General features: G+C 44.2%; 1 protein-coding gene across 5 annotated transcripts in view; it reads right to left on the reverse strand.

The window, feature by feature from the left end:
* The window catches only part of magi2a (membrane associated guanylate kinase, WW and PDZ domain containing 2a), a 385,047-nt gene that overhangs the window by 44,950 nt on the left and 323,427 nt on the right, over positions 1-16,670 (reverse strand). For 4 of the 5 annotated variants that reach the window (XM_050036737.1, XM_050036735.1, XM_050036734.1 and 1 more), the window contains exon 11: positions 6,247-6,278. The exons of the other annotated variant lie outside the window; for it this stretch is intronic. In XM_050036737.1, coding sequence (XP_049892694.1) covers positions 6,247-6,278 — 32 coding nt within the window. The remainder of the gene's footprint in view (positions 1-6,246; positions 6,279-16,670) is intronic. 5 annotated transcript variants of the gene reach the window in all.

Consider the following 16,670-nt stretch of genomic DNA (forward strand, 5'->3'; position numbering starts at 1 on the left):
AGCTTCTAACTATCTTTGTCTTTTTAACCTGTTGTTGCTGCTGAGTCAGTTTGACATCCTGGATATATCCTTCAAACACAGACTGTACACCCCTCTGTCTGCTTCTCTCTGGAATCACTCTTTCATTTCTCCAAAAATATGATCATGTTTCTTTAGGGAGTGCAGTTAGTGACAGTGTGGGTTCCAGCAAAAGGTCAACTGAAAAATCCCATATATTTTTTGACGTGGGAACGAGGGCGATAGTAAGCTAAAGAAAAAGTCATCCTGGAGCAATTTCATATCAGCTTCTATAACGATCCTATTTACTTTCTATGTACTGAGTTGAACTGTTTGCATAAACATGAACTCCTCTCCAATCATCCAGGGACGCCTCAGGGCTTCTGGCCTTGTAAGGATTAAGAAATATACCATTTGATTTCCTGGAGTCTAAAATATACCTTATGAGGAGATGTTTACCTATACTGATATCAACCTGGGATTCTTCCTTTACCTTATCCTCAAAAAAAAGGCAGTGCTGCCCCAGAATGCTTTCTAACTTCTATTCCCTCTTTAGGCATCGCTCTATCGCCCTCTTCTGTTTTGAATTCGGAGAAACCCAAAGCTTGACAGGTCTGCCGTGCCTAGTAACAGTTGCTAAGCTATGATTGGACAATGGCCTATTTGGGAGTGGGGTTTAGCGAACGATCAAGTCATGTTAGACAGACGGGAAGCCAGACGGTTAGTGAGGTTAGTTGTTGAAACAAGCAAAAACAATTCCACCCTTTGTTTGTCTTTTAAATCTCAGTGTGTGTCAGGGATGTGCGTGTGTATGGAGAGGAAACATAAAGAAGACCGTGATAAACAGATAAATATGGCCTTGGTTTGGAGGGGAGAGGATGGCTGCATTTTTTTAATGATCCTATTGGCTACTCTGTTAATAAAAGGCAGAGCTCCAGATTAACTTTTCCACTCGATTGGTCACACCAACACATGATTTGGCTGCACCCTTTTTTTGGTACAGCCTGGTATTAATTAATGACCATGCAGGCTGATAAACAGTTTGCATCCCTTAGTTTTGCATTGATTTAAAGATTGACGGCGACTCGTAACTCAAGCTTAAACTGTGTTGACCCGGTAACAAATTAAGAGTTGCCTGTAATGGACGTGCCACATTGACTACAATACACACAGTATAGCTTTACCCTTGTGCTGCAGCCATGAGTAATGTGTTGGCCATTGTGCCTGAAAGTGGTACTTTTTCTTCTTCACTGGCTCAGTCTGAACCTCCCACCTCTCCCTCCACACCAGCCTCCTCCTCTCTCTTTTCAATTGGCTTTTAAAATAACCAGCTACAGACTGCTTCATTTTTGAAACACTGAATCAGCAAAATGGATTGTTTCGTAAAGTTTTACACCGCTACGTACATGCGCATCAAGCGCTGTGTGTAGGGCTTCAAGTGCCAGCAGGGGCACCGATGATGTACTCGACTACCAGAAAAATGTTGGCAATATATGCGACTGCAAACCACGGATGCGTTAAAACTTTACGTTTCTCAAATGCAGTGTATAACGTCTGGTTAGGTTTAGGCACAGAAGCCACTTGGTTACGGTTAGGCACTAGCCTGGCAGGAAAAGCAGCGACTGGTCGAGATACAAGTGCCATAGAGAGAAGAGAGTGAAACACCATAACCTCCTGTTATTAACTCTGGGGTCGGGGTTGTGTGGGGAGCTCTCCGTGGTGCGCTGCGACCGGCTCTGGGTCAGCTGGGAAAGGCTTGAGGCGGAGCAGGCTCACAGCTTATGTGTTTGCCACTTTCTTTTTCATTTTAACCCACACCATGATCTTTTCCTGACCCTAACCAAGTGGTTTTTGTGCCTAAACCTAACCAGACCTTAACCACAGGGCATCATGATGATTTCGGAACAACGGGACTTCGGAACAATGGGTTTAATATGGTCAGAACAATGGGATGTCGGACCAATGGGCAGACCCTGGAAAGGCAGCTTTGTCTTGATAAATTTACAAGTGCTTTTAGTGCCACTATCCCAGCAGAGAAAGCAGCAATATCTTGCTTAGAAAACAACTGCTTTTTGTACTTAAAAAGCTGACGAAAACACACCACCAGGTTCCTTGCTTTTGTTGATTATTGGCCTCTAACAGCGGCCTTCAGTGGTCTGCAGCTTGGTAAGCATCTGGCCTAGGTGACATGCCATCTAACTTCCCTCCGGCTCTGACTTACAATTATTACGTCACTTTAAAATCCTTAATATGATGAGTATGAAATGCATAAATGTAACTTATTTGTGGTTTGCAGAAACACACAATGCCAACATATTCTTCTGGCGAATGGGCTGCAGAAAGAGGTCACAATGTCAACCCTCTTGGTCGCAGTCGGGACTACAGACTGCGGTTAAGGTAGTACTTTCTATATTATCCCCAATTTACATCCAAAATGTGGATAAAACAAATTTGGAAATGTACTGTCAAGTGTTTGAGGTGACACCGGCAGTTTTGACAACACCAGTCAGTCACAGTGTCAGCCTTGATGTGTCAGATAAGTCAGGCCGCTTGAGTCACAGCGTGACACTAAGCAGATAGCCAAGATGACATGTTGACATGTCAGAAAGAGTGAGAGACGGATCCGCAGGGAGCGACAGGCTTTTTGAAACTGAGACGGTGAGACTGGCTGCATATGGCACGCTTTAATATTGAGAATTACAGGGCATCTGGTTCGAGATGTACCGAGAATAAATATCAGCTTCATAAAAGTACCGGGATGGAATCAAAAGTGTTTCCACTCTTTGTGGTTTCATTGGTGTCTGCTATTGATGTGGAGCACGTCTGCACGGGGCAGGCTGCTGAGACTGGAGACCTTGTTAAGGCTCGGATTAGACTGCTGCATCCTGATTTCTCTTTCCCTTTCACTTTCCCTCCGTCTCCCTCTGTCTGTTTGATTAAGACTGTTCAAGCGAGCACACTGTGCCTATAATCTAGTTGGTCAGATGAATAGAGGACACTGCAGGCAGGTCTTCTTTATGAGACAACATCATTGAGTAATGTGCTCCAACATTAAGTAGCTGTTACGTACAGTATTGGCAAGATTTGACAGACAAATCTCGATAAGCTCATTTGCAAACGAAACTCTCGGGAGCTGCGGGCTGAGCTCGACTGTAGGTCGATATGACAATTAGGCGACTCCCCGTTCTTCCCTTATTAGTCAAATTCCTCCATATTTCATTCTCAGTGCTGCAGAAGTCTTCCTGCAACAAATGATACCCAATTAAACTGAGGCTGAACTCTGGTGTGTGGGGGGCTCAGCAGCTGGGGGAGAGGGGCAGAGCAGGGTGGGGCAGCCAACAAATGAACACTGGGGGGTAAAGAGAGAGTGAGATGTGAGCAGACAAGACAAGGGAAAGAAACTCTGCATGGCGTCTGCTAGTTTGTGACGTTCAAGGATTTTTTTTTTCTCCTCAGAGCTGAGAATTACAATTATTCTGAGAGAAATGGAGGAGATTGATTAGATCGAGAGGGAGCAGAAATGACGAACAATGAGGCCAATTTCAGGGGACAAGTGTCGACGGAGCCGTACAAAGCAGGCTTCCTGTGTTGATCTGGAATGATGACAACATGAGCCGGGGTCAGGTGCTGGTCAGAGCAGCGCTGGGAGGACGTCCAGGCATGAAATGGATTACACACATAGTCGCACAAAGAGAAACAAAGAAAGATGGGTGGAAAGGCTCATGTGCAGGCATGTGAGTGTGACAAATACACATAAAGACAAAGTGAATCTGATCTAAAAGGGGGTGTTTGGTGGATGGAGTTTTCATGTGCTCAGGGACAGCAGATGATAGTGGAGTATTTATGGCGGCTGAGGCAGCGGGAGGAGAGGTCGAATGTAAGTTTGCAGAGATATTACATATGCTTAAAGGTCCAGTGTGAAGGATTCAGGGTGATATATATGCAGAAATGGAATATAAGGATGTTTTCTTTAGTGTAATCACCTGAAAATCAGTTTTCGTTACCTTAGAATGAGCTGTTTATATCCACATAGGGAGCAGGGGCCGGCTGCACAAAGCACCTTAAGTTTGCTCCTTAAGTATGACACTTAAGGTTTAGTTTTTCCTTAGCTGATTAAAGTACTTAAGGGTGTTGGCACAGCCATTTCTGAATGGTGTCATTAGCCATGAACGACATGGGTGACCATTCAGGCTGCCCCCTAACAGTCGATGAAACGTTAGTTGTCCAGGAGGGTCATTAGTCGGAAAGATTTCATTGGTCGTTTAGTCGCAGAAAAATAAAAAAAACCAGTCTGATAAATATGGATAAGTTGATCATGTTAGGGAGCGATCACACAGAGATGAAACGCTAGAAACGTGACGCCAGTAAAACCATTGTTTTCCTATGATACGGTGCGTCTGACCGGCGTTCAAGCGTCTTTTTAGACGGGCGTTTTTCCGGCGTCTTTTTAGACACATGTTTTTGTAGACTCTTCTTTTTAGACGAGCGTAGACGCTGAAAAGTTAAAATATTTTCAACTTTTTGAGCGTCAGACGCCAGTAGCTAGCGCACACTGAATAAGCACTTCCAGCGTTTCAAGCGTCTTTGAAGCATCCGTGTCTCTAGCGTCTCATTTCTGTGTGATCGCCCCCTTAGTGCAGGGCTACCCAGAGCTTTACATCTGTCCCACAGACGATAGGCCTACACACATATAAACAGCGCCTGGAAGAAGATCAGCTCTGCACTCAGGATGTCAGGTAAATAGGCTATATGGTGCTGGTTAAGGATGCTAAGCAACCTCAGACGCAACCTGCTGCCGCACTCTTGAAAGCTGGCACAAAAAAGGCACAAGAGCAGCGCCCAGCACCTGACCTCACGTTTTCCAGGTGGTTAATGGCAAGAGATTTTATTTAAAGGAAACCTTAAATCAGATTTTACAGAAAATCTTAACAGAAGGTGCTTTATGCAACCAGCCCCAGGTCCTTATTTATGGAGATCGCCATGTTGCACCGCCATGTTTCTACAGTAGCTCAGAACAGACAAATCAAACACTGGCTCTAGACAGGGGCATTTGCATTGTCACATCAGCCACCACAGTAAGCAGCCCCTCCATGACAAGAGTGTCTGAAAAACACCTTATTATTATTTTTGTTAATTATCTTTTGACTTTTATGCCTTTATTTAACAAGCATGAAGCGTGAAAGGGGAGAGACAGAAGGGATGACATGTAGCAAAGGGCCACAGGCTGGAATCGAACCTGTGCTGCAGCCGCTGCCACAAGGACACTGCCCTTTTAATTGGGACCCCTCTACCCATTGAGCTACTGAGCACCTCAAACACCAATTTTTTTAAGATGAAGCTGTTTTATTCAGTGGTTTTGCCAGTGTATGTCATCATGTCTGTTTGTTTTGGAGAGGAAGAGACCTCTGCAGATAATTTGGCTCGTGGTAAAACCTCCTGAACACCTGGATCTTAAGTTATCAGAGAAAAAAGGTCAGCACAGATAAGCAGTTACTGGGCTAGCGGCTCGTCTCAGACATGCCAATCAGCACTGGCGAAACACAGATTTGTAACGTGAAACTGCTTTTTCCTTGTTTTTACCAGTTTAAATCACCAGGTCTGTTTGTTTTGGAGAGGATGGTTGCTGCTACATGCCACTAAATCCCCCTAAATCTTACTCACTGGACCTTTAATGTGACAAAAGGAAATAAAGACAAGCTGAAAGATAAATGAGCAGGGAGCAAATGCATGGTGGTACAAAGGTGCAACAAAAGCTTTTAAAAAATTCCAAAATTATTGTAAAATGAAGATGGAGAAAGGATGAAAATGCGTGTGGGCCATGCCAAAGCAGTCTGAACGGCAGCACTGTAGCTGCAGCATAATTCAAATGCCCTCAGTGTGGATAACCCTGATGGCACTGAGTCAGGTTATGAATTAGCTGTGACTTGCAGGATCAAGAGATGAGTGATGTTATGAGTGGCCCACTTGACCTTTCCTCACCCTGTGACAATAAAGAAGGGCTGAATATCAAGGGCCAGCTGTTGTACAAGCCACGGACATGTAGTGAATCATCAGTAGAGTTAGTACGGCGAGGGGAGAGGTTGAAAAGTCATTTGTAGATCTTACAAACGAGTAAAATAAAAGATTAAAGTCATTTGGATTAGCACATACACTATTCACACGGCAGCCATTGGTGCTAAAGTGACAATCTACTGATTAAAAAGCAGAAATGGGGGGACAGTCCGAGTTTTGGAGGCTGGTGGATGTTACCTGCTTAGGGGTCTTCCAGGGTGAATAGTGACCTGCAATGTTGAGAGAACAAAAAATGCTTTAGACTGAAAAAGATGGTAGAAACAGATCATGAGATGTGAGGTTTAATTTCAGCTGTGGAAGCCAAATCCACGGGGGGAGTTTATGAGGAACATAAAATGAATAAAAACACTGAATTACAGATAAAGCAAATGAAAAATAAGAGCGTGACATGAAAACAGTGTTTGGGAATGGTAGGAAGGACAAAGAAAAGCATAACTGACTCAAAGGAGATAAAAGCACAGAGCACAAGATGGCAAATAAATATCAATGGACTTATTGTAAAGAAGAGAGATTAAAAAAGAGCCGAGAAGCATGTCGAACACAATATGAGATGTCTTGATATAGAAATGATGGACGTGAGTAAACATGACAGACAGCGATCGACAGGTGGGGAAAATGATATTAGCCAATAAAGGAAGCAATGAATTCATCTTTTCCAGCAGTGATTAGGATTATTAGTGTGTGGATTTATGATCTGTTTGGGGGTTTTAGGAGATCTGACATGTTCTGCATTGAGAAAACTGTTTATATATCACGAAAGAAAGATAAAACCCGAATTAACAGATTTTTTGGCCACTAGCGGAGTAGTAGAAACAAGAAACAAACACTAAGTGAAATAATATTGACCCTTGAAACAAGTGCTCCACGAATTTATTAAGGTACTCCTCCTGGGGGACCCCAAGGCGTCCCCAGACCAGATGAGATATGAAACCCTCCAGCGTGTTCTGGGTCTGCCCCGGGGCCTCCTACCAGTGGGATGTGCCCAGAGCACCTCTAACTGGAGGCGCCCAGGAGGATCCTGATCAGAGGCCCGAACTACCTCAACTGACCCCTTTCGAGGCAAAGGAGCAGCGGCTCTACTCCGAGCTCCCTCCGGATGTCCGAGCTCCTCACCCTATCTCTAAGGGAGCGATCACACCGAGATGAAACGCCACACCAGTAAAACCATTGTTTTCCTATGATACGGCGCGTCTGACCGACATTCAAGCGTCTTTTTAGACGCGCGTTTTTGTAGACACTTCTTTTTAGACAGTGAAAAGTTAAAATATTTTCAACTTTTTGAGCGTCAGACGCCAGTAGCTAGCGCGCATTGATTAAGTGCTTCCAGCGTTTCAAGCGTCTTTGAAGCGTCCGTGTTTCTGGCGTCTCATTTCTGTGTGATCGCTCCCTAAGGCTGAGCCCTGCCAGGGATCTCATTCTTTCGGTCACTACCCAGAGCTCGTGACCATAGGTGAGGGTCAGGACGTTGATGGACCAGTAAATTGAAAGCTTCACTTTCTGGCTCAGCTCCCTCTTCACCACGATGGTCTGGTACAGTGCCTGCATCACTGCAGAAGCCGCATCAAACCACTGATGCTCCATTCTGCCCTCACATGACTCAGGACAAATACCTATACAAAGTACTTCTGGCAGTGAGCAAGAAAGCCATCACACAGAGGTAGCTACAGGCAAGCCCCCCTTATACACAAGTATACACAAAGGGATGTAACCTACTGACTGGTTAGTTGAAAAACCCTGTTCTGTTACCAACCCCTGTTTCCCCCACCCGCCTCACCACTCAACTGGCAACACAGCATATGAAAATTTGGGTATCAATCAAGCAAGAGGCTGTGGGTCACAAACGGTGGTAAGAACCCCAACTGAGATGCACATTCTGAATGTGTTGTACACGTCTAAAGAACGCTCCTAAAACCCGATCAAACACCAGCATATGCTACGTCTTAATCAGAAAGTGCTTCATTCAGAATAACAGTGGCACATTGGTGTGCATGCAAATGTAAATGTAGGCACCATGTCCGTCTTTTGTGTCCTTATGACACCTCACATCTCCTGTGAGCACCTTGAGACCTTCCATCTCGTCATCACACATCAGCTCCTGTTAGGACTGTTTTCCCCTCTCACTGTTACCACAAGAGGTATTTGTGAATCTCTCATTGATCTGTCAGGGGCCTCGGCAGTGGTGATGAAAAGGCAGTTGAAAAGCTTTCACGTAAGTAGGTTCAGAATGATTACACCTCACAATGAACTGGTTTCAGTTTGTAATACAGCGCAGCGAGGTAAAGGGCACACGTTTTCCTTTGACTTTCCCATTCATCTGGCTTTGACCTTTAACAAGGGACGCCGCGTCTGTGCTGTTCACGGCATTGTTCAAACACAACACCCAGAAATCTATCTCAGATGATGAAAGGTAACAATCAGTGAAAAGCACAACATGCTCACAGAGTAATGAAACATATGCCCCAGCGCTGTTACTATAGTCTAATTCACAGGAGCATGAAAAAAACAAGGTGCACACTCCATCTTCCTGATTCAATTTCTCCTCTTCCTGTCTTTCAAGTGCTGCCACCGTCTTCCCACTGGGACGCTACAAGCGTATGCAAATGGAGGGATCGAATTATGGGGTGACTGCTCGAATTATGCGCCAGCCTTCCCAGTGTTGGCCTGGCGAGACTCCAATCGCACAGTAAAAACATTCGTCTCACCGAGCCGCCGGTGGAATGGTGACAACACGGAAATTAACAAAAGAGACACAAAGACATTCAGCAGTGTTTTTTCAGACTGTCAGCTTCCATCAGTCAAAATAAGATTCATATTTATATTCGTACAACAGCTTATCTAAAACTCAAAGGATGTTTTTTTGAAAAGAATGATAGCAGCGAGGGATGGAGAAGGTCAATCAGTGAAAAGCTTTCTGTCCTGCGTACCTACATCTAAGTCGGTGTGAAGGACGCAACAACAGAGCAGTTCTCGGTGTGGGTGACGGGACCTGAGCTGAGCTGGACAGACAGAGAGGAGGGGCACTACCAGGCATCACTGACCGAGGTGTTCCCCAGGGTAGAGTCGCTGTTAACTCAGGCGTGCCAGACATTTAGTTGGACGTGGGTGTCAAAGTGCCCCGTGGCTAAAAGTAGAGAAGGAGCGAGAGGCCGAGAGAAGGACTGAGAGACAGAGAGACGGAGTGAAAGGAGCTGTTCGCGGTGCTGAGAGGCCTTTAGACTGACTGCTAACCAGACCTGTCAGCTCGGCTACACAGAGTTACACCACATGAACCCTGCAGTGTCAATCTAGCACTTAGCTTCTGAGCTAGCTGGTGTCACGCTCCTCTGTAAGTGTCACTGTTTTCTGATGCATGCTAGACGAGTATATATGTTCCCACACATTCTTTACCACCACAGTCTTAAAACTTTTCCACATTTTACCCCATTTCCATGACTTAATTTCAGTAGTTTAGAACAAATGCACTTCCCAGGTATTTGCTGATAAGCAAACCGCTAGCACTTGCTGACTTAACTTGCTCGTTAGACATTTCCAACACCAACTGACTGCCAGGTATCATTAGGCTAAGTGTTGTCTGAAGTAACAAACCTGTTAGCCAACTCCTTGATCTATAGGCAGAGATTTTTGCTGACCATACTCTTGAACAAAGGGTCCAACTGTCTCCGTAAATATTATTTCAAGGTCCACACAGTTTAATATATTCAGAATCATACTTGTGTTTGGCCATGTCTTTGAGCTAGTAGCTGTCCATACACCCCTTTTCGACAGTCATGGGCTGGCTTGGCTTGGCTTGGTTTGCATTTCCATTGCAACACCTTCTTGAAGGTGTGTCTTGAACTTATGATGGCTTGTCTTGAGTGCTGATCCATGACGAAAGTCCCCTGTTATTTTTGCTGCATGTGTTTCTCTCCAGCAGGGCAGCAGGTAAAAGAAGTTTACCTGTTGGAGGTGAGCTGTTGTCTGTCTCATCAACATCTCACTGTGGCTGTCTCTGCTTTACTCTTCCTCCCTGTCGTATCATTACACTTGTCTTAATTGAAGAAAAGCGGCTACCAAAGTTTCGCTAATTCAGTAATAAACACATTTAATTTCCTGCAGATTCTTCACAATAAAAGTCCCCTGTTATTTTGTTACGTACAAACATTTATTTTGAAGTAGCAAAATAAGGAAATCTTGAGTTTTCGAGCAGCAACTTCACACAACTTCTGAAACGGCTGATATCGAACATGAAACGGCACTCAGCATCAGGGGCTGGAATTGGGGGGTTATATCACCACATGATTCCCGAGTGCGGCACCGCTGCTGCTCACCGCTCTCTCAGGGGATGGGTCAAAGGCGGAGAACAAATTTCACACACTCTGTGACAATCAGTGGGACTTTGACTTTTGACGTACTGAGAGCTGAACACACACATTGCATTTGGCCATGTTGTGGAGCTAGTTTGCTGTCTCCGTAAGCAGCTGTCTGTTAGTCACTCACTCTACAGCCCGAAACTGCACTTCAAAATAAAAGCTCTGTGCCGGAACTTCACTGTACTTAAAAAAAATGTGTGTAGACTATAGTCTGTTAATTATTAGCAAAATTTGTACATTAATATAACATGTACTTAAACTGAAGTGTATTGCATTGCACTAACACCATCCTCAACCTGTAATTAATGATTTTCTTTTGCCTCTTATTTTTATTTATTTATTTATTTCCTCTCTCATTCATTCACTTATTATTCTTTTTATTTTATCTATTTTTATTTCTTTAAATTCATACTTTTGGGGTGAGGGGGAGGGGTGGATTTTCTTTTGCGTGTTTGTGAATGTACATATACACATATTGGATGTGTGTATGTATATGTTTTTGTTTATTGTTAAAATAAATAAGGATACTATTGGGAAAAAAGACATAACTCTGACACCCTCTCACATCTGAAGACAATCTGAGTTTTTAGTCACACACTAAAAGATTTTGCATAGACTGGGGATCTTGCAGGGTCGCTGTTTGCAAGACTAAAACTAGATTTCTCTTGAGACTATTGCCCATCCTGTTCCTGGTGGAAAATATTACACCAAACTCCCTTTAAGAAATATGACATATTAGCAATTTCTTACATGTTCACAAAAACACATAACTCTAGAAACACAAGATAAAATGCATCATATGTCGACAGTGTACTTGTCAATTTGGCATCAATATAATACATGAAGATAAACTGTATTTGCATACAAACTTTTATTTAATTTTAAATTTTGTCACCTCAGCTCACTACCAGCGCCCGTTGATTAGATGCACTATTTTTGTGGGAGGAGATTGTGGGAATGAGAGGAGAACCATTTAAAAAATTAAGATTTCTCACTAAAATAAGTGCTGATTTGTGGAAACACGATGAAAATCTGCGCCTATGCCCAGAATATCTCGCTTATTCAAGATCCACAGTGGAAAAGTATGTGATTGTGTACGTGTTCTCGTGTTTCACCCTCTACCTCAGCCCTGGCAGGTAATGATGAATAGGACTGGCTGAGGTCGCGCCTCTTTTTCAATTTCATCCCAAAACTCCAATTAAAGAGTTCTGAACTAGGAAGTGTTTCCAGAGAGCCTTTCTGCTCCGAGGGTGCAGAAAAGAACCCACACACATCCAAACGTTTCACACACATAAGGCTACTTTTGTTCACCCATACAAAAACACAGATCTCTTTAATTTCAACGAGAGGCCGATACTGGCCCTTCAATTATTCAAATGAGACTATGATAACACTAGAGCTGATGGCAGCGTGCGTGAATCTTCCAGCCCTCTATGAATATGTATCTCCATTTGATGAGGGAGGCTGGCAGCTTCACTTAACATCCGCAGCAGAAAACCGATTCTATGCACCTCTATTCAGATGCCCGTCCCGTGTTCGCCCCGATGTTCTCGAGAACCGGCGTAATTGTGGCTGTGTGCAAAACAAAATCATCTGCAAGGCCCACGGTTGAATGTGCATGATCTTAAAGCTCAAAACAGCACAATGGATTTAACCACGCTCATGCAATCAGCGGCTAATCACTCCATCCCATTAAAACTCAAACAGGAGTGCTTGATTTGTTTAAGAGGTGAGTGATTCTGATCCTCCCACACACACGGAGGAGACGCAGAGCCTAACTTTTGCTTCTGTCATCTAATTTTAATGGCAGTGAGGCTAAATGCTATTAGCTTTGTTTAACCCTTTCTGTTTCTGCTGTGATCTAATCCCAACGTCTCGTCCATCACGCACACGGCCCTTTGGCTGTCTTCCCGGAGCCGACCGGACGTGATATTGATCCCTGGCGGGCAGCTCCTTCGGGTTCGGCGGGGGACAGAGCTGTAAGTGTGAACATGGCCGACAGTCTGTGGTCTACTGGCAGAGAGCCGAACTCATCACTCTCCTGCTCCCTCCTCCCGTTCTCTTCTTCTCTTTTGTTTCCAACTATTCTATCTCACACACACACACCCAATGAATCACTGTCTAGTTACACACCGATTCCCTGGGAGGCTGGAGGAGGCTCAGTGAATCAAACCCTCCTTCTTCTTCTTCTGTTTCTCTACAAAGCAGACCTTCACCTGAAGTCGGCGTTGTTATCAGAGCGGCCTCTGGTCATCCGTGTGCACACGACCAATCCCAGGTGAAAGGTCGAATTGGGCGGCTGATTCATAATGCACAGTGGTAGTAGTAGAACGGGGAGTTTATGTAAGTGTGCGGGGGCTTGTGTGCAGAAGGCTGCCTTGGGATGTGTGCGGATAAGACGGGGAAAGAGTGTGTGCCTGGCTGTCGTGTAGGTGTGCGTACAACCTGTGTGAATCAAAACCATGTGGCTCAGCGTTTGTGCTGAGTGTGTGGGCGGACTGTGGCGAGGGAGAACGCGGCCTGTTAGAGGAAAGCCAGCGCACATGTGAACAAACTGCAAGTCTCAGCAGCTAATTACAGCCCTGTGTCTCTGCTGGTGTGGCAACGAGGACACAGCCTGTTAATGGTCTAGATAGCCACTAATGAGGCTGTCTGCCACACACACAAACACACACACACGCGCACATATGCTGGCACACACACATACGCAGAGGCACAATAATTACTGGTGATGAGAGACAGAGTGCCCATTTGTTGGGCAAAAACGGCTCAGGAGTCAAACTCAAATTTAAGGGATGGCTAAATATCATAACTACATTACGAGCGTGGGTTTTTCAAGGTGATGGGGTTTAATTGACTGGATGGTTTGATCCTAAATGGCTCAATGTTTGGACGGTTAATTGGCGGTCAGCTTGCCGAATGTGTCTCACTTTTGATGGCGAGTTCTTTGGGAGTCGTGACACATGCAGGCGGTAACATGAAAAAAAAAAAAGTTTAGTGGATAAAATCCACATCATTATAACGACATCCACAACTTCATCATTTGTGAGGCAGTGAAGCTGTCTCACCACGGCTTATAGACTGAAGGATATTCGTTAAAATGAAATGTATAGACCTTCAGGGTCTCATCCCAACTCATCAAATATCCCCGCTTTGTCAGTGCCATTCACGTCTACAGATAATATGTTAGGTATCCTTCTGCGTTTATTGTTGATGTTGCGGGACGTCGTGTCAATTCATGCCTGTTTTTTTAAAAATACACTTCCAATTTCTGCTCGGTAGATGCATTTAGTTTTTCTCAAAATATATTTACAGCTTCAGTAAAACACCTCGTATTTATGTTTATTACACCAGTGCGTAGTTAGGTTTAGAAAAAAAACACCATGGTTTGGCTTTACATTCATACGAGAAGCAAACACATCTCTCCTGGGTTAAAGTTCTGGGTTTGTTGGACCCACACGTCGCCCCTCCTGCTCCACCTACAGGGACTTTCCAGTGTCTTATGTCAAGTCTTTACTGGCAGCATTTCAAACTGATGCTGTCCAGGAGCATCTCATTCTGACAGGTGCCATCTGGCCAACTGGTGGCGTATCATACCACCGCATAAGGTATCATCTGGCTGTGTTACAAACTGACCCCACCCAGGAACGTATCATACTGCTGTGAAAGGGGGATTTTGGTGCTGGAGTCTTACGCCAAACTCACTAACAAAGCAACTGTATTTGATAAATTCTGAATGAGAAAGGGCTGTACAGACTCATATGGATGGATGGACCTTTCTAGTCTTTCAACCATGCAAAGCGCTTTCACACTACTTGTCACAGCCACCCATTCACACACTCATACACTGCTGGCCGAGGCTACTGTACATGGTGCCACCTGCTGCTCAGTTTTTTAAACATTCAAACACAATTTGGGGTTCAATATCTTGCCCAAGGATATTTCAAACTGCAGACCAAAAGAGCTGCAGATCAAACTGCCATTCTTTCAATTAGTGGACGACCCGCTCTAACACCTACCCCTTTATACAAAAATAATTCCTCGCAATCATCACTTATGACCCAACTGACATTTGTGACAGTGTATTTATGGGCAAAGACCTTGAAATTTTCTTAATTTGCTATATGTTCCTGGGCACAATGTGCACAAGAGGTCTGGACGTTATAAAAAGATAGAAATCAAATGCCAGACTTTAAAGGGATAGTGCACCCAAAAAATGAAAATTCAGCCATTATCTCCTCACCCATATGCCGAGGGAGGCTCAGGTGAAGTTTTAGAGTCCTCACATCCCTTGCGGAGATCCCAGGGGAGAGGAGGTAGCAACACAACTCCACCTAAAGGAGGCTTACGGCGCCCCAGATTCAAACGTCCAAAAACACATAACTGAAACCACAAAATATCTCCATACTGGACCCAGGCCCTGGAGGCAGATCTTATTCAACACTGGGAAGAATATCCATGCCTTTACGATGTGTCTTCTCCAAGTTTGGTGACCTCACCGCGTTACCTGGGGCTCTGTCAGCGAGGGCTCGGTGGAGAAATCTTGTGGTGTGCACACACAGGTCGTAATGCAGTTGGCGAGACTCCCGCTGACAGATACACATGTCACCAGATATGAACGCTCAAAAGATTACGATAGTCTCCGCGATGCAAAATCAGGGTGAAAATCGTGTAATGTGAACTCGGCCTTAGAGTCACCAATTAACCTGCATGTCTTTGGACTGTGGGAGGAAGCTGGAGTACCCGGAGAAAACCCACGCTGACACGGGGAGAACATGCAAACTCCACACAGAAAGGCCCCCACCCTGAGGTTCGAACTCCTGGTTGGGGCACTCTCTTGCTGTGAGGCAACAATACTAACCACTGTGCCACTGTGCCGCCTGATTATGTTTATCTCTTTATAAAAAAAAATTCAGTGTACTCAATGTCAATTCTTCCCCATAGTATTGAAAATGTGATTTAATATAGATGTTTTCAAGGTACTGTATGAAAGTTAGAAACTGCAGTACCATGACAACACTTCTCTATCAACTGGAAATTAAGTCAGCAAAATTAATAGTCGGCTGTGCTAACTGATTCAAGCAAAACAAAACCACAGTAAGCCACACTACCATCGATGTCAGCCTGAATGAATGAAGTTTAACAAAATGGAAATTCAGTGTAATTTTCATCCAGTGCTGATACAATTAGTTGACTAATACATGAGTGGATTCACAAGAAAGCCCAAAGTGATCGTACATAGGACCTGTATTTTTCTCCTTTTCCTTACTACAAAAGACGTCGCACACTGTCTCAGCTTCACACACAGCCCACAATCTTCCCTTACAACAACCTGTAAAGCCTCTGCTCTGTTAACACTGAATCTGTTGAGTAAAAGAACAGATCTCATGTGATGATGGTGATTAACAACGTAAAAAGCAGAGCCAAGAAGTCAGATGCTGCCACTTTTCTCCACAACTGTCTCTTTTGTTGACGATGATTACACCTATACCTTTCAAAATGACTGTAGTAAAGATTTATTGATGCCAAAATGTTAACAACAAAAACTCTGCTGCTGCTCTCGTTGGGTCTTTACTGTGTCCATGACAACATCAAGCTAAGCAGAGACTGTAACACGCTGGCTCCGTCTGTGTTTGATTCGCACTCTGTCGTACTACGGTCACATTATTCCTCTGCTCCTTTTGGTTTCTACATCACCTTTCACCCGAGTCTATGTTCATTGCACATGTGCAGATAAAGAGTGGAAACACAGACAGGAGGTGTATCTGTGTGTGTGAGAATGAGAGGCAGAGATCTGTAATTATTGATGAAGCCCAATCTGTGAACCCTCCCCACTTTGCCAGCCATTTGTGATCTCCGATGCTGGACATTAGGAGTGTGTCGTTATGGCAACGGCACCATAAAATAACCATAATGGCAGTATCGTAGTACTCAAAATCAGTCTTGGCCTCGAGACCACAGTTTGACAGTCTTGACCACATTTTTAATTGGTCTTGTCTCAGCCTCAGACAAAGAGGACTCTGGATTTTATTTCAAGACAGGTCAAGACCACAACTTATGGGGATCTCATTGAACTGCCAGTGCAAAACGAGAGTGTTAAAACAGTTGGTTAAGTTGATTTCAGCTCCTTGGATATATTCTTTATTCATAGAAAATAATTAGCATTAGTTTGTCATGCAGGGTTTTTCCAGCATAGAGAATTATGAGGCAGCTGCCTCCATCAAATTTTATCCCACCTCCAGCTATCGACAA

The sequence above is a fragment of the Epinephelus moara genome, chromosome 23 (genome assembly GCF_006386435.1).
Source record: "Epinephelus moara isolate mb chromosome 23, YSFRI_EMoa_1.0, whole genome shotgun sequence".
Lineage (NCBI taxonomy): Eukaryota > Metazoa > Chordata > Actinopteri > Perciformes > Serranidae > Epinephelus > Epinephelus moara.